The sequence below is a fragment of the Sardina pilchardus genome, chromosome 10 (assembly GCF_963854185.1).
Source record: "Sardina pilchardus chromosome 10, fSarPil1.1, whole genome shotgun sequence".
NCBI classification, from domain to species: domain Eukaryota; kingdom Metazoa; phylum Chordata; class Actinopteri; order Clupeiformes; family Clupeidae; genus Sardina; species Sardina pilchardus.
Genome location: NC_085003.1, coordinates 24,365,706 through 24,389,689, shown reverse-complemented (window position 1 = coordinate 24,389,689; position 23,984 = coordinate 24,365,706). Strand labels below are relative to the sequence as shown.

The following is a 23,984-nucleotide window of genomic DNA, read 5'->3' as shown; positions in this document are numbered from 1 at the left end:
GAACGCTGACAACAATAATAATACAAATAATAATAAATAAACAATAATAATAAAAAACAGATTTTATGGCAAATGTATTTAGCTAGAGCGTAACACACTTTGGACCTCAAAGCAAAAGATGAGACGCCTGTAGAATACGAAGAAGACACTGGAATATTGCTCTTTTTGTTCCGTAAATTGGACCCTGAGGCACAGGTCAGACATATGCGATCCGGTTAGTGCCCACGTATGAAGGAGTCACGAGGATGATGTTGAGGATAGTGGTTGTGACAGAAGACTATGAGGAATTGGTTCCAGTTTGAATCCTAACAGATCCAATAACACACCGAGCTGTCTCTGCCCTAGTGACTACATTTACATTCATTTAGCAGTTCATACAAAGCGACTGACATATGTCAATTATATTCCAAGGGATTACATTTTTCCCGGAGCAATTTGGAGTTTAGTGCCTTGTTCAAGGGGACAACGGAGCGGTGGAAGCCAGGGATTGAACCCACGACTTCATGATGTACTGCATGCTAGCCCAGCTCCTTAACCACTATGCTACCTCCGCCCCAGGCAGCTCTATCCCACAGGCTGCTGAAATGCAATCCTACCGCTGTTCCATCTGCCTACGATACAGACACCTAGCGTCTGGTGAAGTGAAACTTCATCATTCCCCACTTAGGCTCTCACTGATTTTATCACATATGCTAATTTGTTGAAATGCCCTTTTAATGACAGCAAATTGACTGGATGTTTCGGAGGGTTTTGGACCATCTCCCTCGCTCTGTTAGACCCCTGAGTTGCTTCATCTGGGCGTACTGCTGCCACCTTCTGTTCAGCTTCAACAACAGCTCAAAACCTCAGTGTCCCAGGGCGCTGACAGTCGTTATGTACGGTTTAGTCTGTACCCTGAGTGTGATGTACCTCTATAATCTGTATACGGTAATCGGAATAATATTTCTGTGTGATGCCCTTGTTTGTCCACCAGGCAGTGGTCAACACCATGTGTGGCTTCGGGGTGCAGATGCAGAGCTACGCGGAGGCGACCAAGTCGGTGTACGCGGTGGGCTGTGCTGACCAGGCCGTCCAGTGGATCGAGTCCCACCTGGTGCTGGTCGGGTCTCTGGCCCTGGGGTTCGGTCTGCCACAGGTGATGTCCACATACAGTGCAACACAAACACACAAACACACACACACACACACACACACACACAGACACATATGCATGTACGCACAAACACACACACACACACACACACACACACACACACACACACACACACACACACATGCATGTACGCACAAACACACAAACACACACACACACACACACACACACACATGCATGTACACCTAGACGCACACACACATTTGTACCTGTATATACTAAATCAACCTCACATTCAGATGTAATGGAGTTAGCTAGGTCATATTGTTGTTGTATGTTGGCTGTTCATATCATCATGCCGTGGTTTCTCCCAACTTCAGCTGGGATGGGAGATGGCGATGTGATGGACTCTCACACACATAATACTATATGCACCATATTAACACATGAAAGACACACCTGCAGAAACAGACATGCACACAGACATCATACAGCACCGAGGTACGCTACTGCGCATGCAGAGAGACAAGCACACAACCATATTGTTAAAACATGCTGTGAAAATCAAATCCAGGCCTCGCAGTCGACCAGCTGTCAATCTGTGATACACCCGCACATTACATGGAAATCTGATTGCATACATATTGTATGTGTGTAGATCCCTATTCGTGCAGACATATCAATTCACATAGACATAGACATGCTTAAAGCATAATGCATGCACAGTCTGCCTTCAGGCAAAGGCACGCAAACCCACAGCTGTTCAGCAGACTCCAGCGCTGACGTCAAATTAACTCACTGTTTTTTTATATTCTGCATCTGGGCTCATATGCGCATAAGCTTGCATTAACAACAGACGCAGCCCTTTTAAGTAAGTGCATTCGTTTCCATTTGCACATTACAATCAGAGAACGTGCGAGCATTGACAGAGGTGCAGAGAACCCCATGTAGCTAGACAGACGCCAGATATCCAACTGGCCCTCTATGTGAGGGCTGTGTTCAACGTCATCCTACTGACAAAACAAAAACAAAACAAAACAAAACAACTCCTCTACCCACCAACACCACCCCATTCCTCCCCCCCTCCATCCTCCACAGGAGAGACAGAGAAAACAACAAAGCTGACCTCTTTTCTTCCTCATCACCATCGCCAGCTTCTTTTTGATATTTATTCACCCTCCTTAATTGTCTCTCTCTCGCGCTCTCTCTTTCTCGCTCACACACACACACACACACACACACAATATACATATACATACATACATAAAGACACACACACACACACATAGATACACATTCTTGCATTCAACGATCCACCCCCAACCTATCCAGACATCAAGAGCCTACGCCGTGAATTACCCATGAAGCCGTCAAGACAATTACATTCTTATGCAGACGGCTTTGATGTTGTGTGATTCCAATTTATGGCACACCGGCCTTTCCTTTCTCCCTCTCTACATTCGTACACCACCCCTGATGTGCAAACGCATCTAAATCAGTTTCTAAAAATGCCACATTGAGGAAGGAACTGCATCTTCTTCATGACAGTCCAGAGTAGTTATACGAACAGAGAGCTCTCTCACTGAAGCAAATGAACTGCACTCAAGCTGAATAATGTCTCTATTCTTGGGTGCCAGTAAGTCATTTGGATGAGATAAACAACACTCAGGAAATAAGATTGTTGATATAACCATGAACAGCCCACAACAATCAAGAATGAAAAAATAATCATGCTAACTACTACTACTACCATGAAACTGTGCCTCTGTCTTGGGTGGCCTTCATGGTTGGCACAATTTAAACTCCTGTTTAGCTTGAACATAAATTGAGTTTCATTTTAATGTGAACATAAGCATTTTAACTGGAAAAAGGTTCATAAAGCTATTCCAAAAAATTATTTCATTCAAGGTTAGATGAATACCTTCCAAAAAAAAAAAAAAAGAGAGAGAGAGAGTGGTTCAGTGGCCAAGAGCGCATCAGAGCCAAGATGGCAGCTCCTGCCTTCCAGTTTCCCTGTTGATCTGTTTGTGTTGCTGGCTGTTCCGTGCATTGGAAAAAGCAAGGAGGGGGTTGATATTACACAGAGTTGAGATGTGGCGCGCTGCCAGCTGGCAAAGACTTCAATTGGCCCGTCGAGATGAAGATTTCACGCTCCGGGGTGGGAGGGAGTCACGTCTTCTTGGAGTCCGTCCACACAGATTAATGCATTGAAGGGTAGAGCCTCTTTCTTTTGAACACTGTACCATCTCCACCTTAGCAAGAAGGCTCTAGAAGACTTCTCTGAGCTCAGAGAACCAGCAGTCAGGTCTCCTCAAGCCGTGCAATACAACCTGCACACACTACAGACTTCACACAGCAGTGTTTCTTTTTTTCCCCTGACAAATGGACTGAACTGAGCAAAAGACGCAATCTAAGCCTGAATGATTCCAAATCTTAAGTCTGGACTCATCAGTCCAAGAACACACACTGACAAAAAGATGGGCTTTCCAGGACTTTTAGCTCAGACAGCAGGGGGTGATGTCTCAATACAATGGGTTATAGTCCTAACACACTGACACATATTAATTACAGTGTGGGAGGACTGAATATGGTAGACAGAGTGGGAGCAAGTTAAGAGAATGGTGTCACTTGCCTTTTCTATGCGTGGAGTGTATGCAAATATGAGACATGTTCTAATTGGCCTGACCTTTTGTGCAAGTGATCAATCTTTGTAGACGTTTGAAAGTACAACTGAAAGTTAAAGGTTGCAGTAGAATGTGTGATACCTGCCTGGGTGTTCTGATGCTTGCTTCATGCTTGCTGTGAGTTGGGATCGTTAGGGCATGTCCCCTGTCTCTCTGTTCACTAAAATAGACACAGCAAGGTCACAAAGCTATAAGCTTTTGTTGAGACTGTAAAACAGTCCACTTTATCAATATAAATGTCTTTCGGTATACATTATGTATACACATATGCATTGGCAAGTTCTCATAATCTATCATTATTATTTACAGATTGCAGGGATAATACTTTCCCAGATCCTCATCTCTCAAATCAAGACTGAAATCAGCTCAATGATGTGAAGAAAAGGGAACAACATGGAAGAAAGTGATGATGATGATGATGATGATGATGATGAAGATGATAATGACGAAGGTGATTTTTGGAGCCTGAAGAGCTCTCATGTGGACTTAAGAGTCCAGAGTAAAACCACTATAACACACTTACAGACCAAACACTCGCATTACTAAAGTGCTACTGTAGTTATTTATTGAACATTTGTGAATATTTGACAATATTGTATATTGAAACTTTTTTTTAGATTTCACGCATAGATTTTATTTGTCAGTGACGTTCATTTGGTAATAAAATATGCTCAGCTAAAAAAAGAAGCCTCGCTGTGTCCTTCAATGACTTTTTCGAGGGATCTCTGTTAAAGTTCATATAATATGTGTAAATTACATGACAGACTTGCCATCTCATTATCACCTTACTACAAGGAGAGAGAGATGGTGTGAAGTCTTTGAGATGAGGTTTACATGAAGCTACTGTACTGCTGACATCAGACGTGCTGCTTAGGCTATACGCATCACCACCAAAGTCATTAAAGTTTTCAAAAAGATTTTGGTTTACTGCACAAAATGTGAGATGGCTTGATTTCACAGTTATATTATTAGCTTGATTTAGCTGTAATAAACAGTGTCAGACAAATATCCGACAATTACATGTCATCCATTTTAGCGCAATTTAACTTCATAACCTGCTAGGTTAAGTGGAATGAATATGTGTGATGCGTGAGGTGAGATATGTGGAACAACTGTTGTAAGTTGATATTTTACTTAAATGTCAAGATTGAAGTTGACTGGTATGTAAGCATATGCCTTAATCCAAAGTGCTGCAGCCTCTCAGCAGAGATCTCTGATGGGGCAGTGGCAGAGTAGTGGCTTTGGAGCTGGGCTAGCACGCAGTAGCCAGACAAGTTGTGGGTTCAATTCCCAGCTTCCATCATTGTGCCCTTCAGCAAGGCACTTAACCCCAAATTACTCTGGGAACAGTACAGTATAGTCACTTTGGATAGAAGTGTCTGCTAGATCAATACAAAATGTGAGATTAATTGTGCTGTGAGATGTTTTGGACATTATTATGATGATTATGGCTTCATGGCTGCATCAGTTAAACATGCAGGGCGGAGAACTTCTCCATCATACGGTCAGTGAGGAGAGAGTTGGGCCGTAAGGCATTCCGCTCCACCATAAGGGACCTATATGGAGAAATATGGATGTTACTAATCTCATATAATGAACACAAATACAAAAATCAGTACTCATCACTAACATGAAGTTTATGCTGATCAAAATGCCAACCACACCTCGCTGATAGTCTATAGAGACTGCTTGAATGCAAGAAATGACGTGTGTGTCTTCTTGTCTTTCTTGAATTTCCCATTGGGGATCAACAAAGTATCTACAGTATCTACTGTATCTTTCTATCTATCTTGTTTACTGTTGCAAGCAGAGTGAGATGGTGGTGGTCGAGAGACCTTTATATAAATGAGTACAGAACAAGAAATACACAGTGGAAAAGGAAACATTTGAAACTCCCATAGAAGTGCCCCAAGGGGCATATAATTCTTGTATCAACCTCTACCGTGTGTTAATCACAGTGCCCTATACTGCATCATGCTCCATGAATCAGAACCAGATTGTGCTTTAATCTAGCCTGACGAGCCAGACCCACATCAAGATGTAGGGTCTGGACACTCACCGTAGACAGGGCTCAATCGGAGGGGTGGGATAAACAGTTGTCGTTCAAATTTCCTCCCCGCAATAGGATAACGCTAAACGAATCATCTTCTTGTTTTCAAGTAGCAGGATGCGTAACCTTCCCTCTCCACGCAATAGGATAACGCTAAACGAATCATCTTCTTGTTTTCAAATAACAGGATGCGTTACCGTCGCAACTTCTGGTCGCATGTCAGTCACCATTATGTTAAGCCCACCCACCGACTCTATACACGCTGTGATTGGCCCGCTGGTGATCTGGAGTTCTCAGCTCCCTGGCTCTATGGATCGTGACTGCCCCGCCAGCCAAATTACATTTGCTGCTGCTAGGGGCGTCTAGATTTCTAGGCTAGCTTTAATCAGAAAGGAGAATAAAGAAAAGAAATGCTTTCCCATGTATAGCCCTCCCCTGTGTGTTCATCTCATTGCTGAATACAGTTAGCAAAATGTATGTATAAACCTCAGTTAATAGGCAGGAAATGAAGGTAATGAATACAAGTAAACGGCAAGTTACCAGCATATCAGAAGACGGAAACCGTAACCTCTACACGCACGACTTGATATCGGAGGTGATGAAGGGCAACACTGGATTAAATTAAATATTTCCAAATGAACTGTTGTTGTTTCTATTTCAGTTGCAGATGTTGTTTTTATGCCCTTATGAACTCAAAGCAAGTACTGCGTGCAGATGACTAAGGCTTTATTTTAGTTCCATGTGTACTTCAGAATTAGTATCTGACCTCATACATTATTATATTTCCTATGTGTATCTCAGACCTAATGATTAACTCCTGGAGAAATGTCTTGGAAATAATTTTGATATATTGTCATGTACAGATATTGCTCAGAGTCAACTGCTATCTACTTTTTAAGGTCCTCTAGAGAATTTTCTTACCTTAAACTAACGTTTCCAAAATCATTTTGATGGCACCTAAACTTGTAATAGGGTTAACGGCACTCTGCCGCACTCTGGTTCTGCCGCACTCTGAGCAGGCAAGTTTGATGGTCGAGTAGGATTCTTTGAGTGCTGTGTGTGTGTGTGTGTGTGTGTGTGTGTGTGTGTGTGTGTGTGTGTGTGTGTGTGTGTGTGTGCGTGTGTGTGTGTGTGTGTGTGTGTGTGTGTGCGTGCGTGCGTGTGTGTGTGTGTGTGCGTGTGTCTGTGCTGGAATGCAGAATGACTTCATTTTTACCTAGCATACTTCTGATGGCGTTTGTCCTGAGATTTGATGGCAGCATGTAGGAGCAGCAGGTTGAATACATCTCTCTGCAAGTACAAACATTAGAGCACATGAGTGTGTGTGTGTGTGTGTGTGTGCGCGCGCGTGCGCGCAAGTACAAACATTAAACACATGAGAGTGTGTGTGTGTGTGTGTGTGTGTGTGTGTGTGTGTGTGTACACAAGTACAAACAATAGAGAAAATGACTGCATGATCAGAGAGTGTGAGTGTGAGTGTGTGTGTGTGTGTGTGTGTGTCTGTACACAAGTAAGTACTGTACCAACATTAGAGCAAATAACTGCATGATCAGAGAGAGTGAGTCTGTGTGTGTGTGTGTGTGTGTGTGTGTGTGTGTGTGTGTGTGTGTGTGTGTGTGTGAGAGAGATATTGATTTGTATGATATTAATGGTTTATGCTTTCTTGACCTCGTTCTAAAAGCCTGTCTCTCTGATGACTGTGGCCAAGCTTTCAGCTCGTCTGTCTCCAAAGAGGCACTGTGTAAACTAGTTCACAGGCCCACATTTGGAGTCGTGCTAATTAAGCAAAGGAAAAAACAGCTGTTACTGCTTCATTTACTTCTTCTATCTGTCCAGACATTCAAAGGCACAATGAGGACTCAAGTGAAAGCATCCTTCCCCGCAGTCTGTCTAACCCTCAAGCGCTAATGTCTGAATGTATGAATCAGTTTAATAAGCACCAGTCTCCAAGGGTCGATGATAATCATTTAGAGAGAAAAGAGTCTCTGCTTATGTGCACGTCAACACTCATTGCAGGCCTTAGCTGGTGAGTGCAAAGTTGTAAATGTTTTTCGGTGTACTTGCTAATGCTCTCTACATGGTGGCTACTCATTTCACCCTGTGTGACTTAGATATACTGTACACACTTTTTAATCAGTATGTGTGATTCCTGGGTACTAAACCCATTGTTAAAGCCAAAAGATCAATACACAAACACCTGATAAAACCTGAACTTTCCTTGTGCCCCAAAACTACAGTATGAGACCCTACAACAGTACAACTTCAAATTGAACGGTCAGACACGTATAGTGGTTGGACACATACAGTAAGTGGTCAGATCATCCATTTTGCAACCATTCCATAACTAGCTATGTGAGTGGCTCCATGATTGGCTCCATTTTGCCCTCTGCATTAGTTGCTAATGGTGCTGTGTAATGACATGGTGCAGTAGGCACACTCTGCAGCTTTACTGTATGTCTGCAACCCTACTGTAAGTGCTGCTTGCTTGCTACTGTTATTACACCCTCAGCTACAATCACACCCTCAGCCACACACCTGCCTGAGAACTATCCTGTATATAAACTAAGGTGTAACTATGACAGTGTTGCAGTGACAGTCGCTGCTACACACCACTCAAGTCCACGTGCCCACAGCCAGAGTGAAGGATTTTGAATTGCTTTGGCTGCTATAGGAATGGAGAATAAATGAATACATCAATAAGAGAGGAATTACATATGTCCTCTAAGGCTGATTAAAGACCAGGCTTGCTGCAGGATTTTGACACTCAGTACATAGTATGAACCACAACACAGGGCCAGTTTGGACCTTCTGTGGTACCTAATCTCACTTCCTGTTCCTGATGAGTGTATTGCTCACCTGTGCGTCGCTGCCCCCTATGTCATTGATGCGGTAGCGCAGCGGCTGCAGGAGCTCCACCACACGGGCGTAGTTGCCCTGGTCGTACTCCACCAGCGCCTGGCACATGGGCAGACCCAAGCCCGCCGCCAGCTGGTACTGGTGATTCTCCTCTGGGTCTCTGGGCACACCGAGAGACAAGATACGTGAGGCGTGACGCGAGGCAAAGATTTGATGATTCGTTTAAAAGTAGATGTAGACACACACAGACACACACCTACACACACACACACACAAAAACACACACACTTGCAATAAGGCAAGTAGGCAACTATTACATTTTCTAATGTCCAATCTTGGCTCAGCAAAAGTCACTCTACAGTACATTTATAGACAAGATTTAATTTCACATTTTATTTAACAGTTAATTTAATTAATTTCACAATTAACACATATAAAGTAGGCTACCGGAGACGTTCAGGAGAGACAGGATGTTTTGCATGAAAGCTTTTCATCAGTTGTACAACAACAACAGACCTTCTTTTGCATTTGTTTGTGTTTGGCATGTTGATACTTACTGACACCAGCACATACATATATATATACATATATATATATATATATATATATATATATGTATATATAATAATGGCACACTTGCATATGTTTGGACAGCTCCGATTATGTGCACACATTTGTTTTCAAACCTGGCAGCTACTATGAATTACAGAAAACGTCTTCTTTGAATGTGAGGCTAGACGGCGACACATAGGCTGTTAGTTCCTGAGTTCTGAGAACCTTTTGTCTGCCTTGACAGCACAGCCAATTTGCCTTTTGGAACAGAAGTGGCACTGCGTGATGATGAAGGGGAGAATGATATACTCCCTGACGTTCATCCTCTCTACTGTCACGTTAGACTAATGAGATTCCCTTAAAAGAGAAATAAAAATAAAACTGCGGGGATATTTGTTTTTGTTCCGGGGACAGGTGAGAAGACATCGCATAAATCTCAGCAGTGATTCATATCAGGCAGTTTTAAGGAGCACTATACGTCTTTTCTTATAATAAATGTGTCTCCGATTCGCACCACAATGTGGCAAGAATCAAATGTAGAAAAATGTTATCACTGTAATGTGGCGCTTTGGAGGCACTTTACAGCTGGAGATTCCAGGTTTATAGAGAGGCCTAAACTCAATACAAACAAAGTGCCTCCAACAGCCAAAACACACATCTCTCCACAGGCCGTAAATGGATCTACATAACAGAATGTGAATGGCAGATAGTCTGTGTAATCTGCTAGGCGCTGCACCCTAAAAGCAGAAGTGTATCTCGGAGAAAGTGGACAACTGCTGGCACTCTGGAGGGTCTCACTGGACACAGACACACACACACACACACACACACACACACACACACACACTCCTGTTACGCAACACTACGGCATGCCCCTCTCGGAGCTCTCGTGCTTTAAGTTCTTTCCAGTGTTCATGACCCACTTAAGAGTCCCCGCAAAGCCTCGGAGGAGTCAACGGCAGAAAAGACTGCATGCACGCCAACATAGGAGTGTGTGTGCGTGTGTTTGTGTGTGTGTGTGTGTGTGTGTGCATTTATACATGTCAGTGTGTATATTTTTTTTGCATAAATGTATGAATGCATGTCTACCCTTAGGCATATTTGCATGCGTAAAACAAAACTTTCCAGAACTTAAGTCTTCCAACTGCATAATTCTTTCATTGGGTTTAGCATAATAACGTGTGAGTATCAGTGTATACTGTATATATATAATCCTTGACAGGTAGGGGAGGGCTCAAGTAGAACGTATTAAGTTGACATACATGCATATAGGCCTATGTAATTTGATGTAGGTGTGAGTGCAAGCTTCTGTGAGCTTGCAGAAAAGTGTGCAGGGTGTGTGTGTGTGTGTGTGTGTTTGTATGTGTGTTTGTATGTGTGTATGTGTGTGTGTATATGTGTATGTGTAAGTGTGTGTGTGTGTGTGTGTGTGTGTGTGTGTGTGTGTGTGTGTATCTCACCGAGCTCGCTCCCTCAGGCTGTCCAACAGACGGTGGGTGCAGTCAGTGGCACCGCCCCCCAGTGACGCCATGAGGAAGTGCAGGTCGTTAAAAAGCAGAGTGTGATCCTCACTGTGAGGCTCCACCACCTGCAGCATCTCACGGTAGCGATCCTTCACACTTACACCTGAAGTCACACACACACACACACACACACACACACACACACACACACACACACACTCAATTTAGAATTCTGAGGTTATAAAGTGTGCAACCTTGCGTGTGTGTGTGTGTGTGTGTGTGTGTGTGTGTGTGTGTGTGTGTGTGTGTGTGTGTGAGTGTGTGTGTGTGTGTGCGTGTGTTAATGTGCAAGCAAGAGAGAGAGAAAGAGACAGATAGCTAGGCTACACACTTTCACTTTTTTCACTGCGTGTGTGTGTGTGAGTGTGTGTGTGTGTGTCTGTGTGTGTGTGTGTGTGTGTGTGTGTGTGTGTGTGTGTGTGTGTGTGTGTGTGTGTGTGTGTGTGTGTTTGTGCGTGTGTGATCTCACCCTCCATCTCAAGCCTGTAGAGAAGAGAGCAGGCGTCCACTGTGTCCAACATGCCTCCCGAGGACATACACCGACGGGACACCTGAGGGAACAGCACACGCTGGGTTCTAGAACCACTCACACAACCAAATCACGCTGGGTTCTAGAACCACTCACACAACCAAATCACGCTGGGTTCTAGAACCACTCACACAACCAAATCACACTGGGTTCTAGAACCACTCACACAACCAAATCACGATGGGTTCTAGAACCACTCACCCAACCAAATCACGCTGGGTTCTACAACCACTCACACAACCAAATCACGCTGGGTTCTAGAACCACTCACACAACCAAATCACGCTGGGTTCTAGAACCACTCACACAACCAAATCACACTGGGTTCTACAACCACTCACACAACCAAATCACGCTGGGTTCTAGAACCACTCACACAACCAAATCACACTGGGTTCTAGAACTACTAACACAACCAAATCACACTGGGTTCTAGAACCAACACAACCAAATCACACTGGGTTCTAGAACCACTCTCACAACAGCACACACTGGGTTCTAGAACCAATAACACAATCAAATCATACTGGGTTCTACAACCTCTCACACAGCCCAGAGGTGCGTTCAAATTCGCAAACATAGGCGAACGGTCGAGGTGAACATGTTTTCTTTGAACATTTAAATTTGAACGATTTGGTGTTAACCTTCCATTCTAACAGTAATTGCATTGTTGCGTTCGTCAAACGCACGTCCAGTTCCACTGTATGTTCGCGGCGCACCACCTCCTCAGACTGTTTGCGATTGTTAGCAAACGTTCGCCAAAAACTCAAGGCTAACGGAATACTGTTTGCGAACGTTCGCAAACGTTCGCCTATGTTCGCCTAAGTTCGGTGAACTTGAACGCACCTCAGATATACAGTATGGCTCTGACACAGCCAAATCACACTGGGTTCTAGAACCACTCACACAGCCAAATCACACTGAGTTCTAGAACCACTCACACAGAGGTCCTGCCTGGTCTAAGTCAGACTCGCTCATAAGCTTGAGAAAAACGATCAGCAACATTCTATTTATGCCTAAAAATGTTTCTAGTACACACTGCTGTAGTACACATTTCTTTTTTTCCAACATGGATGAATGACTTTTATTTCTCAATGAATAGGAACTGAGGGCAAATATGTCATTGCATTTTCTGCCAGGCTTTTACTGAGCATGACACATTATTTCTCTGATTTCACTACTTTTCAACTTCCCTTGTAAAATGAGATGTTGCGTGAACTCTTTCAACCTCGAATTTGGACAAGAACGTTGCCAGAAATCCTCGGTGCCATCCCTCCTCTCTTTAGTTAGAGAACCATCAGAGGTCTTAAAAGGCGGTCGTATCACTCTCTCTTTAGAGAACCATCAGAGGCCTTAAAAGGCGGTCGTCTCACCGCGCCTCAAAAGGCTCAGAGAGTTCCCACTGGGCCAGCCTGCACTTCCTGTCTGTTCAGGGGCAGGAGGACATCTCTCCACCCCCTCGCCGAGCCAACACAGCCTGATCGGGGTCAGCCCCACCTGTCAATCAAGAGGCACTGTACAGTAGTGTGCGGTAGGATGGAAGTACAGTATGCACCTTTGAGTGATTGTAATCCACATGCTTCCATACTTGTAATCCGAGGCCATACTGTACTGCCATATTTGGGTCCCATTAAAGGAAGTCGGTCATGTCACGCACCCGCTCCACATGCCACCCCAGCCTCCGCCATCACTCAATGGGGGGCGTGTGCTGAGAGAACAGGACAAGAGCTTCCTCTTGGGGAACAAAATTCAGAAGTCATGTTGCGAATGTCTGTATGTCTGTAACAGGAAAAAAGCCCTGCAACAACACCCCTGCCACCACACTACCCCCACCCACACACACACACACACACACACACACACACACACACACACAGACGCGTGCACACACAACCCCAGGCTCTTCCTCAACCGTTGCCAAGAGTGAAGAGGAAGGAAGTGTGTGTGTGTGTGTGTGTGTGTGTGTGTGGGTCGATCACATGACTTGCTTTTACACTTTGCCCTCTTCCCTAGAGTGCATCTATGACAAGCGGGGAGCGAGTGCATCTTTCGTTTTGGCTTTGAGATTACAGCACGTGTTAAGTGGCGTCGCCATAACGTTGCATCATGGCGGCAGCGGCAGCGGCGGGAGCGGCGGGAGCACTGACCTGGCTGTCGTAGATCTTCAGGGCCGCCTCGTACTCCCCCTGAGGAGAACAACAACAGGAACAGAACATCCTCAGGCAAAATAACGCGCCCCGCTGAATAATTCAGACGCGATAGACGGAAACAATGGAGAAACGCAGAGAAAAGAACGGCGGAGAGAGAGAAATGGCAGCCAGGGAGGGAGGAGGACGAGTGTTGGAAATAGGCTCTCTAAGTGGGACCAGTATGGCGGCTGAGAGAAAAGCAGAGGAGCTACTCAGGAGATGAATAATTCCTGAAGCGCACTTTTTTTGAAGCCAGCTGGGAGATGAAGTGGTTGTGGTTATGTGCTGTGAGCAAACACACAAACATGTCTTGGTGAGAGCATGAGAACATGCACACACAAACCCACAGGAGGACAGACACACGGAGACAGACACAGCTACTGTACGCACACTGGCATAGACATGCATAACCTACAACTCTACACACACATGCACAGGCAGAGGCACACACACACACACACACACACACACACACACACACACACGCACACACACACACACACACACACACGCACGCACGCACGCACGCACACACATGCACACACACACACACACACACACACACACGCACACACACACACACACACACACGCACACACACACGCACACACGCGCACCCACGCACCTGATGCTTGCTCTACTCACCTTCTCAATGTGATAAAGCGCCCAGTGCCAGTAGTTATGGCAGGCAAGCATGTCACATCCCTGGGGAGGGGGACAATCAGAGAGAATATTCAGTTATTTATCCGCTCGTCTGAGAAGGACCCAATGAATAATATAGCAGCGCTGGTCTATGGAGACGCGCACGGAGCATAATATCAGGGGACAGAATTGGATCAAAACCTCCCACCACAAAACAAAAACCCTTATTCTCAAAGCTGATGTAAACATGTTGAGCTCAAGTGTCTAGACATGATGACAGTGATGTTGTGGTTTTGTTCTTTTATGTCCCCACAGAAAAAGAGAGATTTTGTATTTAAAAAAAAAAGAAATAAATAACAGGAGCTTGGTTAGTCTTTTACTAGCTTAGTGTTTTGTTGTACAATAAATAATAAGTCCTCCAAGAGACACCCCCGCGTCTCTGATCAAGCGCTCAGCGACTGGATGGATGCTCGGCAAAGTTCTGAACTCCGGGCCTTTGGCACATTCTCTGAGATTGCACTGCATTACAGTGCATTGCATTGTACTGCACCCACACGCCCACACACACCACACAAAAACACACACACGCTAGAATGCACACACACAGAGACGTACGCGTGCACACGCATACAGTATGCACACACGCACGCACGCACGCACACACACACACACACACACACACACACACATACAGTATGTGTGAATGAGCTGGCATTAAAATGGCTCAGACACTCTGTGCGGTTAGTGCACTGGCCTGTGTGCAGTGAAATGTATTATGTTAGAGCAAGAGTCCTGGCATTCCTCACCACCCCGCTGACCACTGACCTGCCAGTCCTTCTCCGTGGACTGCATGAACTTGAGCCCCTTGTCCACCTCCGCTTTCATCTCGTGGACGTGGGCCACCGAGTGGACACACCAGGCGTCGTCCGGTGCCAAGGCCAGCCCCTGCAAAAGGCCGACGGCACGGCACGGCACGACAGAATCACTGCGAGCTGGATCGAGCGCTACACACAGCACGCACGGCGCCCTCGGCTAGTTCGAGGGCCCTCGAAGGGCTTTACGCTGCGCTAACTAAGAGCAAGCTCTGAAGCTTCACTCACTGATTCACTCCACTAACACCACTACAGAGAAGGCAATCAGGGCTCCAGCACTACAGTATTAATTATGTTAATCCACTTCATATACTCATCTAGATTCATAAACCCCCATATTTCAGCTTTATGTCCATTGTTTATTAACTCATCATTGACAACTGACTGGAATAAAACAACTGGAATAAAATGAAGCTAAAGTGTTTAATGTCTTAAAGGGATAGTTCGGGTTTTAAGACACAAAGTTATATGGGTTCCCTGTCAGCAACGTTGTGCATCAGCACTGACTTACCCCCCGACAGCGTCCTGTGAGCCGAGATCCAGCCAGTTTTTGATGCTGAAGAAAGTAGTCCGGCAAGTTGCTGGGGTCACAAAAGTAAAGTGTTTTTCTTCTCAAAACCATATGCGTTCAAAAGAGTGATATATTTGCACCACAAAAACGTTGTCCAGGAAAAATTCAAACCTCGTTATCACTTGGCACTATTTTTCTCGATTCCTATCACTGCGCGCTACTGACAGCTGGACAACGTTTTTGTGGTGCAAATATATCACTCTTTTGAACGCATATGGTTTTGAGAAGAAAAACACTTTACTTTCGTGACCCCAGCAACTTGCCGGACTACTTTCTTCAGCGTCAAAAACGATCAAAAACCGGCTGGATCTCGGCTCACAGGACGCTGTCGGGGGGTAAGTCAGTGCTGATGCACAACGTTGCTGACAGGGAACCCATATAACTTCGTGTCTTAAAACCCGAACTATCCCTTTAATCTCTTTTGTAATGGAAATGTGTTAATCACACAATATCATACATTTGTCCATCAATTCATCCATCTATACTGTACTGTATATCTCCACATCGGTTGAGTTCAGAGGAAACACTGAGAGGCAGAGTCTTACCTCTTTGGCCTCTTTCTCAGCCTGATCGTAGAAGTGAGTTTCAAGAAGGCCGAAGGAGTACAGGCCCTTCAGGTAGCTGGGGAAGAAGAGAGAGAGGAAAGAGGGTCGGAGGAGAAAAATCACTTCAATGATGGCAACATGCCAATACTGAACAGAGCCAGGAGAGAAAGATAGAGGGGGGAGAATGAGAGAGGAAGAAAGAGGAGGCGGAATGAGAGAGAAAGAGAAGGAGAGAGAGAGAGAGAGAGAGGGAGAGAGAGAGAAATGGAGGGAGGGGGAAAGAGAGAGATGGAGAGAAAGACCTGACTGGTATATTCACATGGTACTTGATTGATCGGTAGGCAAACATCAAAAAAGTGCCCAAAACTATAGTGAGGCTTTGCTCTCCTATAACGCCGACCCGTGAAACTTTCCATATAGCTGTTTTCATCTGAATGATGGCAAACTCAGGGAAATAACACACATACCATACAAAAAACGGGCCTCTCACTCTCCTTCGTTTTTGAGACAGTTTAGCCATTATCTCAAAGTTCATTCTGATCATGGTATATGGTCATGTGAAGGATTAACCTGGGTGAACCAAACAAATCTATCAACAAACCCGTTTGGCTCTGCAGGCCGGTTTGGAAAAGATCCCATTGACGTCTGTTTCCAAATCCACAGGACGGGATCTTTATGTGATGACAGATAAAGCAGCGCATTCAACTCGACTAATAGATGTGCAGATGGCGATAGTGTGAAGCAGATTTGGAATTGAGTAAACAACTGCATTTAAAACCTTTGTTTACAAGAAAGATGTGTTTGCTGCGCTTCTGTAACGATTTAGCAAGAGTTTAATGCACCCATTTAAGTTTAATTTCACTGCTGGTTACGCCCCTGGAAGTCATTAAACAGGACATTTGGAAATGGGCATCAATCCTTTCCAGACAGGTCTGCAGAGCACATTCAAATTTGCTAACAATTTGTTTGTCTGGGTTCACCCAGGTTCTTAGTGATGGATGGGCAGACAGAGCAATCACTACCATCTTGGACATGTACTGTGATGCACTGTGATGTTCTGGCTTCCGGTGTAGCACTCCATTTTTTTTAAGTATATTTTTTGGGGCGTTTTATGCTTTTATTTATGGTAACAGTGGAGAGAGACAGGAAGTGAATGGGAGAGAGAGTGGGGGTGGGATCCGGAAAGGACTACGGGGCGGGAGTCGAACCCGGGTCGCCGGCGTGTGATGCAGGTGCCCCGGCCAGTTGCGCCACAGCTGGGGCCTTAACAGCCACATTTAACTATATTACTAAAGCACACCCGGTACTATGCTGCTCACAAACATTTCTTAGTACAGAGCGGTTCCTGATGGTGCACACCTTTTGGGTTCTCCGCTCTCTAGTTTTACACCAAATCCTCTAACTCCACTAAGATAGCACTTTAATTATTTTTACACCAAAACCCCTTACTCCATTACAAAAGCACCTTAATAACAGGCTTTGCAGCCCAGAAAAGTTTAAATGAAACAAAAAACGATGTTAACTTATTTACATAATGTATAATAAAAAGAAGATGAAAAAACCCTAAACTGCAATATTGCCTACCTGGACAGGGGTGTGTGGGGTTTGAAATAGGGCAACACTCTGGCCACGGAGTCCCTCATCTGGGTCTGGTAGCCCAGGTAGAAGAAGCCATCATGGGCAAACTTGAGGGCCAGCATGTCTGTGGGGTGCTCCACCAGAATCTCTTCCCACACATCACAGGCTTTGGACAGAGCTCTGCAACACAGGCACACCGGAAATAATGACTAAATGTCAGTTGTATACTGTAGCAAAGATGTTGAATGTTGCTACTGGTTGGGGACTTCCAACAGTGGCTGATCAACAGCCAAGCCAAAAGAATACTATACACAACATGAGGCAGGACACAACAGCAATAAACAACGGGCCCAAGACAGCAGCAACAGCCATTGGGATGTGCCCAGGATCCTTAAAGGCACTCCTTCATATTACAGTCATTTCTTGTGTATAAACCACAGGACAGTGTTTTATGCAAGTTAATAAAACAAAACCATGTTAATACCAAATTAACTACACCCGCGTATAAACCTCATGGCTGAAAGAATTTTGCAAAATCAATGTATAAACCGCTGCTAATAGTTAGGAAATCACAGTAAAGCATGGGATGACTGCAGCCAATCACACAACAGGGTGTATGGTACAACAGTAAACAAACAGATCGTACAGTATCTATTAAGACAATACTAACAGAAATGCATTCCTCTTTTTGTTATCAAAAAATAATAACAGACCTGTTCAACCACATTGTAAAATTAAAAGTCATTAATACATTGATGTACAGCTATAAAATGAAATCATTTCCATCATCTTTAGTGAATGTGAATATGAATATGCTAAAAAAAAAATGGAACTTTACAGACATTAGTTTCGACCAAAAAAAAAAACCTTTTTATTATACATATTACATATTACACCCTTTCGGCACAATGGAACCAATTCTGCCATTACTCAGTCTCCTGTATGGGGAAAAGGAACTCCACTATCTAACGGCTCACAAAGTCGATGAGAATACTGTATGAGGCAGACACATCAGAGCAATTTCCAAATGAAAACTACTTAAGCCAGTGCTGTTTGCATTATGTATGCCACTTGTATAGGCTGCTTTGGCACCAAATTCATAGCAAACTGTGCCTAAAGCCAGAGTATAAACATTTCGTTATCTCACATTTTTCTAGCCCTGCCAGTGGGATTACTGTTTGTATTCTATTTTTGTTGAAAGAAGGAATCTGACATTAACCCAAGGGCATGCAATGAATAACATTTTGTCATTATGGGTATCTAACAAAAACAACGTAATGGTATTTCAGCAAGATGTTTGCACTTTTGTACAGCTGAGAAATGACATGAACCTATTATGAGACAACAAATCAATATGATGACATGGTGGTCATGAAATCCATGGATTGATCAGTTCATTATCTCACTGGGTCAACATGAAATCAAATAACACAACCAAATCTTTATCATGTTCTAAGAATAACAAAAACAACCATGATACTGTAATTAGGCCCATAGACTCATTCTAATATTCCACGACCTTGACCTAAGAGGAGGTTCGTTATCTCAGAGTATGTGAACTCATATGCCTCATTAATGATGATGCTACAGCTGAGATCTGGAGAACTAAGGAGTAGTCTGTGAGTTTTCTAAGCTCTTCGCTAAATAAATGTCTCTTAAGCTGTTGTTATGCTCGGAGCAAAAAGCACAGTATTAAAAAAACGCCCGTTTGATGTGCCATCATAATGCATCGCCATGATCTGTGGTCAACTGCAAAGATTAAGCAAGCTATTACAGAAATTGATTTCGGGACCACAAACCAAAATGGCATAACCATCTTCATGCTGACATAAGCTTCTATTACCCGCAATTTGATTCCCTTTCAGAGTCAGAGAGCAGCAGCTCAATAAATACATAGCCGCCATAAGAAATGAAATATTCAATATGAAGACCAATGCCATTGTGTAGTGGCAAATGACTCCATCAGAAATACCCACTCAGTGCCTCAGTCTATGCCTCAGCATTCATGCCTATCGCTCACATCTATGATCTAGCCTATTTGTTTCCAAACATCTTTTTGTCTACTGTATCGTTCGCTAATGATGGAATTAGTATCAATTTGGCACACACGGGCCTATCAGAAAGAGAGGTCTGAGAAGGCTACTGAACTAATGGGCCGATAAGTGACTAATACGAATGATCTGGCACTCTGCGGCAGTAGCTGAAGTGGGTCAGTTTGAAGTGGACCAGATGAGCTGACCTGGATCTGAGCAGTGCTCCTAACTCCTGCTCCTCCCTCTCTCTCTCTCTCTCTCTCTCTCTCTCTCTCTCTCTCCGACGCCTCGGCTAATGAAACGCCGCTCTGTCTATTAGGGCTCTGACTGGCCCTGAGCCAGCAAAGCTGTTTCACTCATTTAATGCTTCAGCGGCCTGCAAAGGATGACGAAGCCTGGGAGGAGGTTGGAGGGCAGTGGGGAGAGGAGGGAAGTGGAGCAAAGGAGACGAGAGAGAGAAGGGGAGGAGATCAGAGGGGAGAGGAGGAGATCGGAGGGGAGAGGAGGAGATCGGCGGGAAACAGACGAGAGTGGAGGGAAGGGGGTAGCTGAGGTTAGGACAGTCTCCTTCCTCTAGACGAATCTGCATAAGTTACCTATATCCTGCTCGCACAGGCCTAGTCATTGATGGTGGTTAGTGATGTTCCGCCTCCGCTTACTATATAAATGCAATGTGTCATCTTAATTGTTAGGCCTGATTCTGCCACTTTTCTGAAATACAATGTCTGGATAACAAGTTTTGGAAATAGCCTTCACTGAAGTGCTACTGTGTGGTACCAGTTGCATGCTTTGGAAGAAGAAATGTAAGAAGAAGAGTAATGAACTTAGCATTATCTATTGTCCTCTCTACTCTGTTGCCATGGCTACGAGTTATCTCTGCAATGTCATGTTTGTTTCAACATGTTCCTGTTCCTTTTCCTGTTTCATATTTTCATCTATTAGTAATGCAACTTTGTAATTGTGAAAGGTAATACATAAATGAAATAATTATAAATGTTAATTGCAGAGATAGGCCTATCTATTTGTTTAACCCAATCACCCTCTCCACTTGAAAGTGCTACAGTAGGCTATCTGTGACTCTGTTCTTACCCTCTGGAGAACAGCTCCATGGCCCGAACATGCTGTCTCTCTCGACATGTGATCTCCTGGGTCTTGGCCAGCTCCACTGTCCGCCTCACGGCACTGGCCAGACGCTCATTTCGCTCCACCGACGATGACACGCCAACCAATTCCAGGCCTGTGCCGATCACGTGACCCATCACTTCATAGGAAGCAGACATCACATTGGTTATCTTAAGGGTTGTCTTACCTGAAGTCACTTTCATGAGCAGAGCACTCCAAATTAAGAGGGGAAAGTAAATGGTCCATCCTGAATTGCACAGTACTTACTCAGTCAACTTCAGACACCCCCGAGACACACATTTTCGAGACACACACACGTCTATCCCTGCTCTTTAACCAGATGACTGGTGACTAAAAAAATATTTGTGTCAAAATATTCTAGTGATATTATTCACTGTGACTGTACTTTGCTTCAGAAATCAGCGAAGCGGCTGCTGGATTGGAAAACTGTAACTATGGACAGTGACACATCATCGAAAAAGACATGCTTTGGTCAGTTAGCCTCCTGCCTAGTTCCATTCTACAGACTACAGAAAGTCAGTGGTAACCAGAAAAAGTAGGCCACAGGGATGATGTCAAGGGCACATGACCATGAGGGAAACACATAATAAGAGCTTAAGCCAGGCCCCACACAGAACAACACTGTGCTTTTATACACTGTAAATCCTCCAGACGCTCCTCCATATCTGGGAGATCAAACGTTTTTATGACTTAATGTCTGCCTTGGGTGAGAAGTCCAAAGGCCATGCTCACACCAGGAGGAGTGTGAATGACTAGAGGTATGTGTGTATGTATTCTGAGGCATACATTAATGCATACATTAAAGTTGATGAGCATGCCGAACATGGTGTGAAGTAAACAAACATATACGGTATATCCCCAACAGAGAGCTGGTGAGTGTGAACTGACTAATGCATAGAGAAGCCTATAGGAGGCCAAGAAAGAAATACAGAAGATGTGCTCGGGGAGCAGATTTGAAGAGTCCTGAGGAGGCAGTACCTCTATGTGCTAGGGGTGTGCAATATATATATATATATATATATATATATATATATATATATTTGTCTACGATAATACTGTGACAGTTGTTATAACAATGTGCAAATTGACATTTAACTTAAAACAGGAAAACAGAACAATCCTCTTCCATAAGCACTGTGTTGTCTTATAGTTAAGCAGCAGATTTGTCAGGTGTTTAATTGTAATGATTTGATGTTAACATTACCACAATTGTCCCCTCAAAGCATACACACAATTAGCGTTTAGAGAGGCCAATATGTTGTTTTTCAGTATCAGAAGATATTGCCTGGATAAACCCAAACAAAACCTTTTAGCAAATTATAACGTGTTCTGCAGGTCCGTCTGGAAAGGATTCCATTGCCGCCCATTCCCGATTTACTACTTCCAGCGGCATAACCAGCAGTGAAATGAAACTTAAATTGGTGCAATAAACTCTTCTCAAATCATTGCAGATATGTGGTTAACACATCTTTCTTAAACAAAGGTTTTAAATGCAGTTGTTCATTAAATTCCAAAACTTTTTCACTGCTCTATTCGCCCACCCATGCTAGATAATCAAACAGGCTCTTCTGTGTGATAAATTGTGTGTGTGTGTGTGTGTGTGTGTGTGTGTGTGTGTGTGTGTGTGTGTGTGTGTGTGTGTGTGTGTGTTGATAATGGTACTCAAATAAGTTGACAAACAGAGAATACTGTACGTTGACAACATTCTCACATACCAAAGTCTGGATCTGCAGCCTGAACTGCAGCGATGCAACCCTCGATACCGCCCAGAGTGGGATCATTGCGCCACTTAACATACTGTAAACCCATAAACATTAACACGTTAGAAAACTCTGGTCTGGGCCTGGGGCTGGCAAAGTAAATTAACTGGTCCATTAATAAATGAGAAACTGCAAAGGTTGCCAAGATTCGCCGAGCCACAGGCATACCTACCTGTGTAATAATAGCATCATACATTTTGCAGGCCTCATTGCTGGTGGTGGACAGAGGTAAACCCTCAGCTTTCCAAGCCTGCCAAATGTAAAATTGAACTTTAGATCAGCAACAGCCTAAACCAGTGGTTCTCAAAACGGACTCTCTGTTACTCTGAGTCTCCAATATGTTTTTTTTCCCATGAAGATGAAACAATCACTTCAAATTATATGAATACTATATATAATGAAATGTATATAAAATGTAAGAATTAAATTGGCCTAATGCTGGTCATAATGGTGGTACTTGGAGAGCCAACTGTTCCTAAACCATATGGTGAGCGCACAACTAGAATAATCCGTAATTCCGTAATCAAGCGCATGTGGACGTAAATACAAAGGGTAAAAGTTATCCAAGATAATTATACATGTGTACAAAGCGAAACACTGACAATGAATAACGTCAATGCAAGTTATTACAGTAGGCCTACGTTCATGTGTGCAAAGTGAAACATTGACAATGAATAACGCCAATGCAAGTTATGAAGGTCAACGTGTGATTGCATGGTAGGCTACTGTATCAGTAATCAATCAGAATGAGAGGACGACAAATTTCAACTTAAATTTAGCTCACAGCGTCAAGAGTAGGCTAATATGGAGTAACGTTATACAGCCTGAAGTCATGAGTGTGTTTATGACACATATTTTGATGCTGCCCCCCCAGCTTTCTTCCTGAGAAGTTTAAAACGTTCAATTAAACGTCACGTAAGAATGAACTACAATTACAAGCCAACCAGGAATGTTGCAAACGTGTAATAACAGCCTACCTGACAGTCACGAAAACTTGCAGCAATCATTTTCAAATAGTCATCCACCCGTTTCCTGCAAGTTATAGCTTAAAAGGCCACAAGGACCGCCTTCAAAATATGGCCAAATGTCGGGATGGAACGAAAAACCGGAATGACTGCCTTCAAAGATCGGGTCCTGGAAATATGGAAGGACACAACTATCTCAGAATACTGACTTGGTAGGTTATTTCAGAATTTCGACCTATCAAACAAAAAATCTAAATCGGTCAGCTATCTCAGAAATATAATGTTTACAGTTCTTAATACCAGAATTCTTCGTTAGTCTTCTGTGGGATATTGTTTCGGCTATGGAAAGCACAGCGGGGCTGATCTGAAACGGGCCGCTTTGAATATCGTCAACACGGC

General features: G+C 43.9%; 2 protein-coding genes across 2 annotated transcripts in view; one reads left to right on the top strand and one right to left on the bottom strand.

Moving 5' to 3' along the window:
- The window catches only part of tspan33b (tetraspanin 33b), a 19,202-nt gene extending 14,871 nt beyond the window's left edge, over positions 1-4,331 (top strand). Inside the window, exons 7-8 of the mRNA XM_062547191.1 lie at positions 974-1,135; positions 4,087-4,331. Of these exons, the coding sequence (XP_062403175.1) occupies positions 974-1,135; positions 4,087-4,155 (231 nt within the window). The 3' untranslated portion in view covers positions 4,156-4,331. The remainder of the gene's footprint in view (positions 1-973; positions 1,136-4,086) is intronic.
- Positions 4,321-23,984, bottom strand: ttc38 (tetratricopeptide repeat domain 38). Its single transcript, XM_062547187.1, has 15 exons — positions 23,886-23,984; positions 23,598-23,754; positions 22,793-22,870; positions 22,576-22,657; positions 20,807-20,978; positions 17,691-17,864; positions 16,107-16,182; positions 14,944-15,063; positions 14,122-14,181; positions 13,435-13,473; positions 11,228-11,309; positions 10,696-10,861; positions 8,684-8,843; positions 7,044-7,117; positions 4,321-5,333 (listed from the first exon to the last, which is right to left on the bottom strand). The coding sequence occupies exons 2-15, from the start codon at positions 23,625-23,627 to the stop codon at positions 5,246-5,248; spliced, it is 1,401 nt and encodes a 466-aa protein (XP_062403171.1). The 5' UTR covers positions 23,628-23,754; positions 23,886-23,984; the 3' UTR covers positions 4,321-5,245.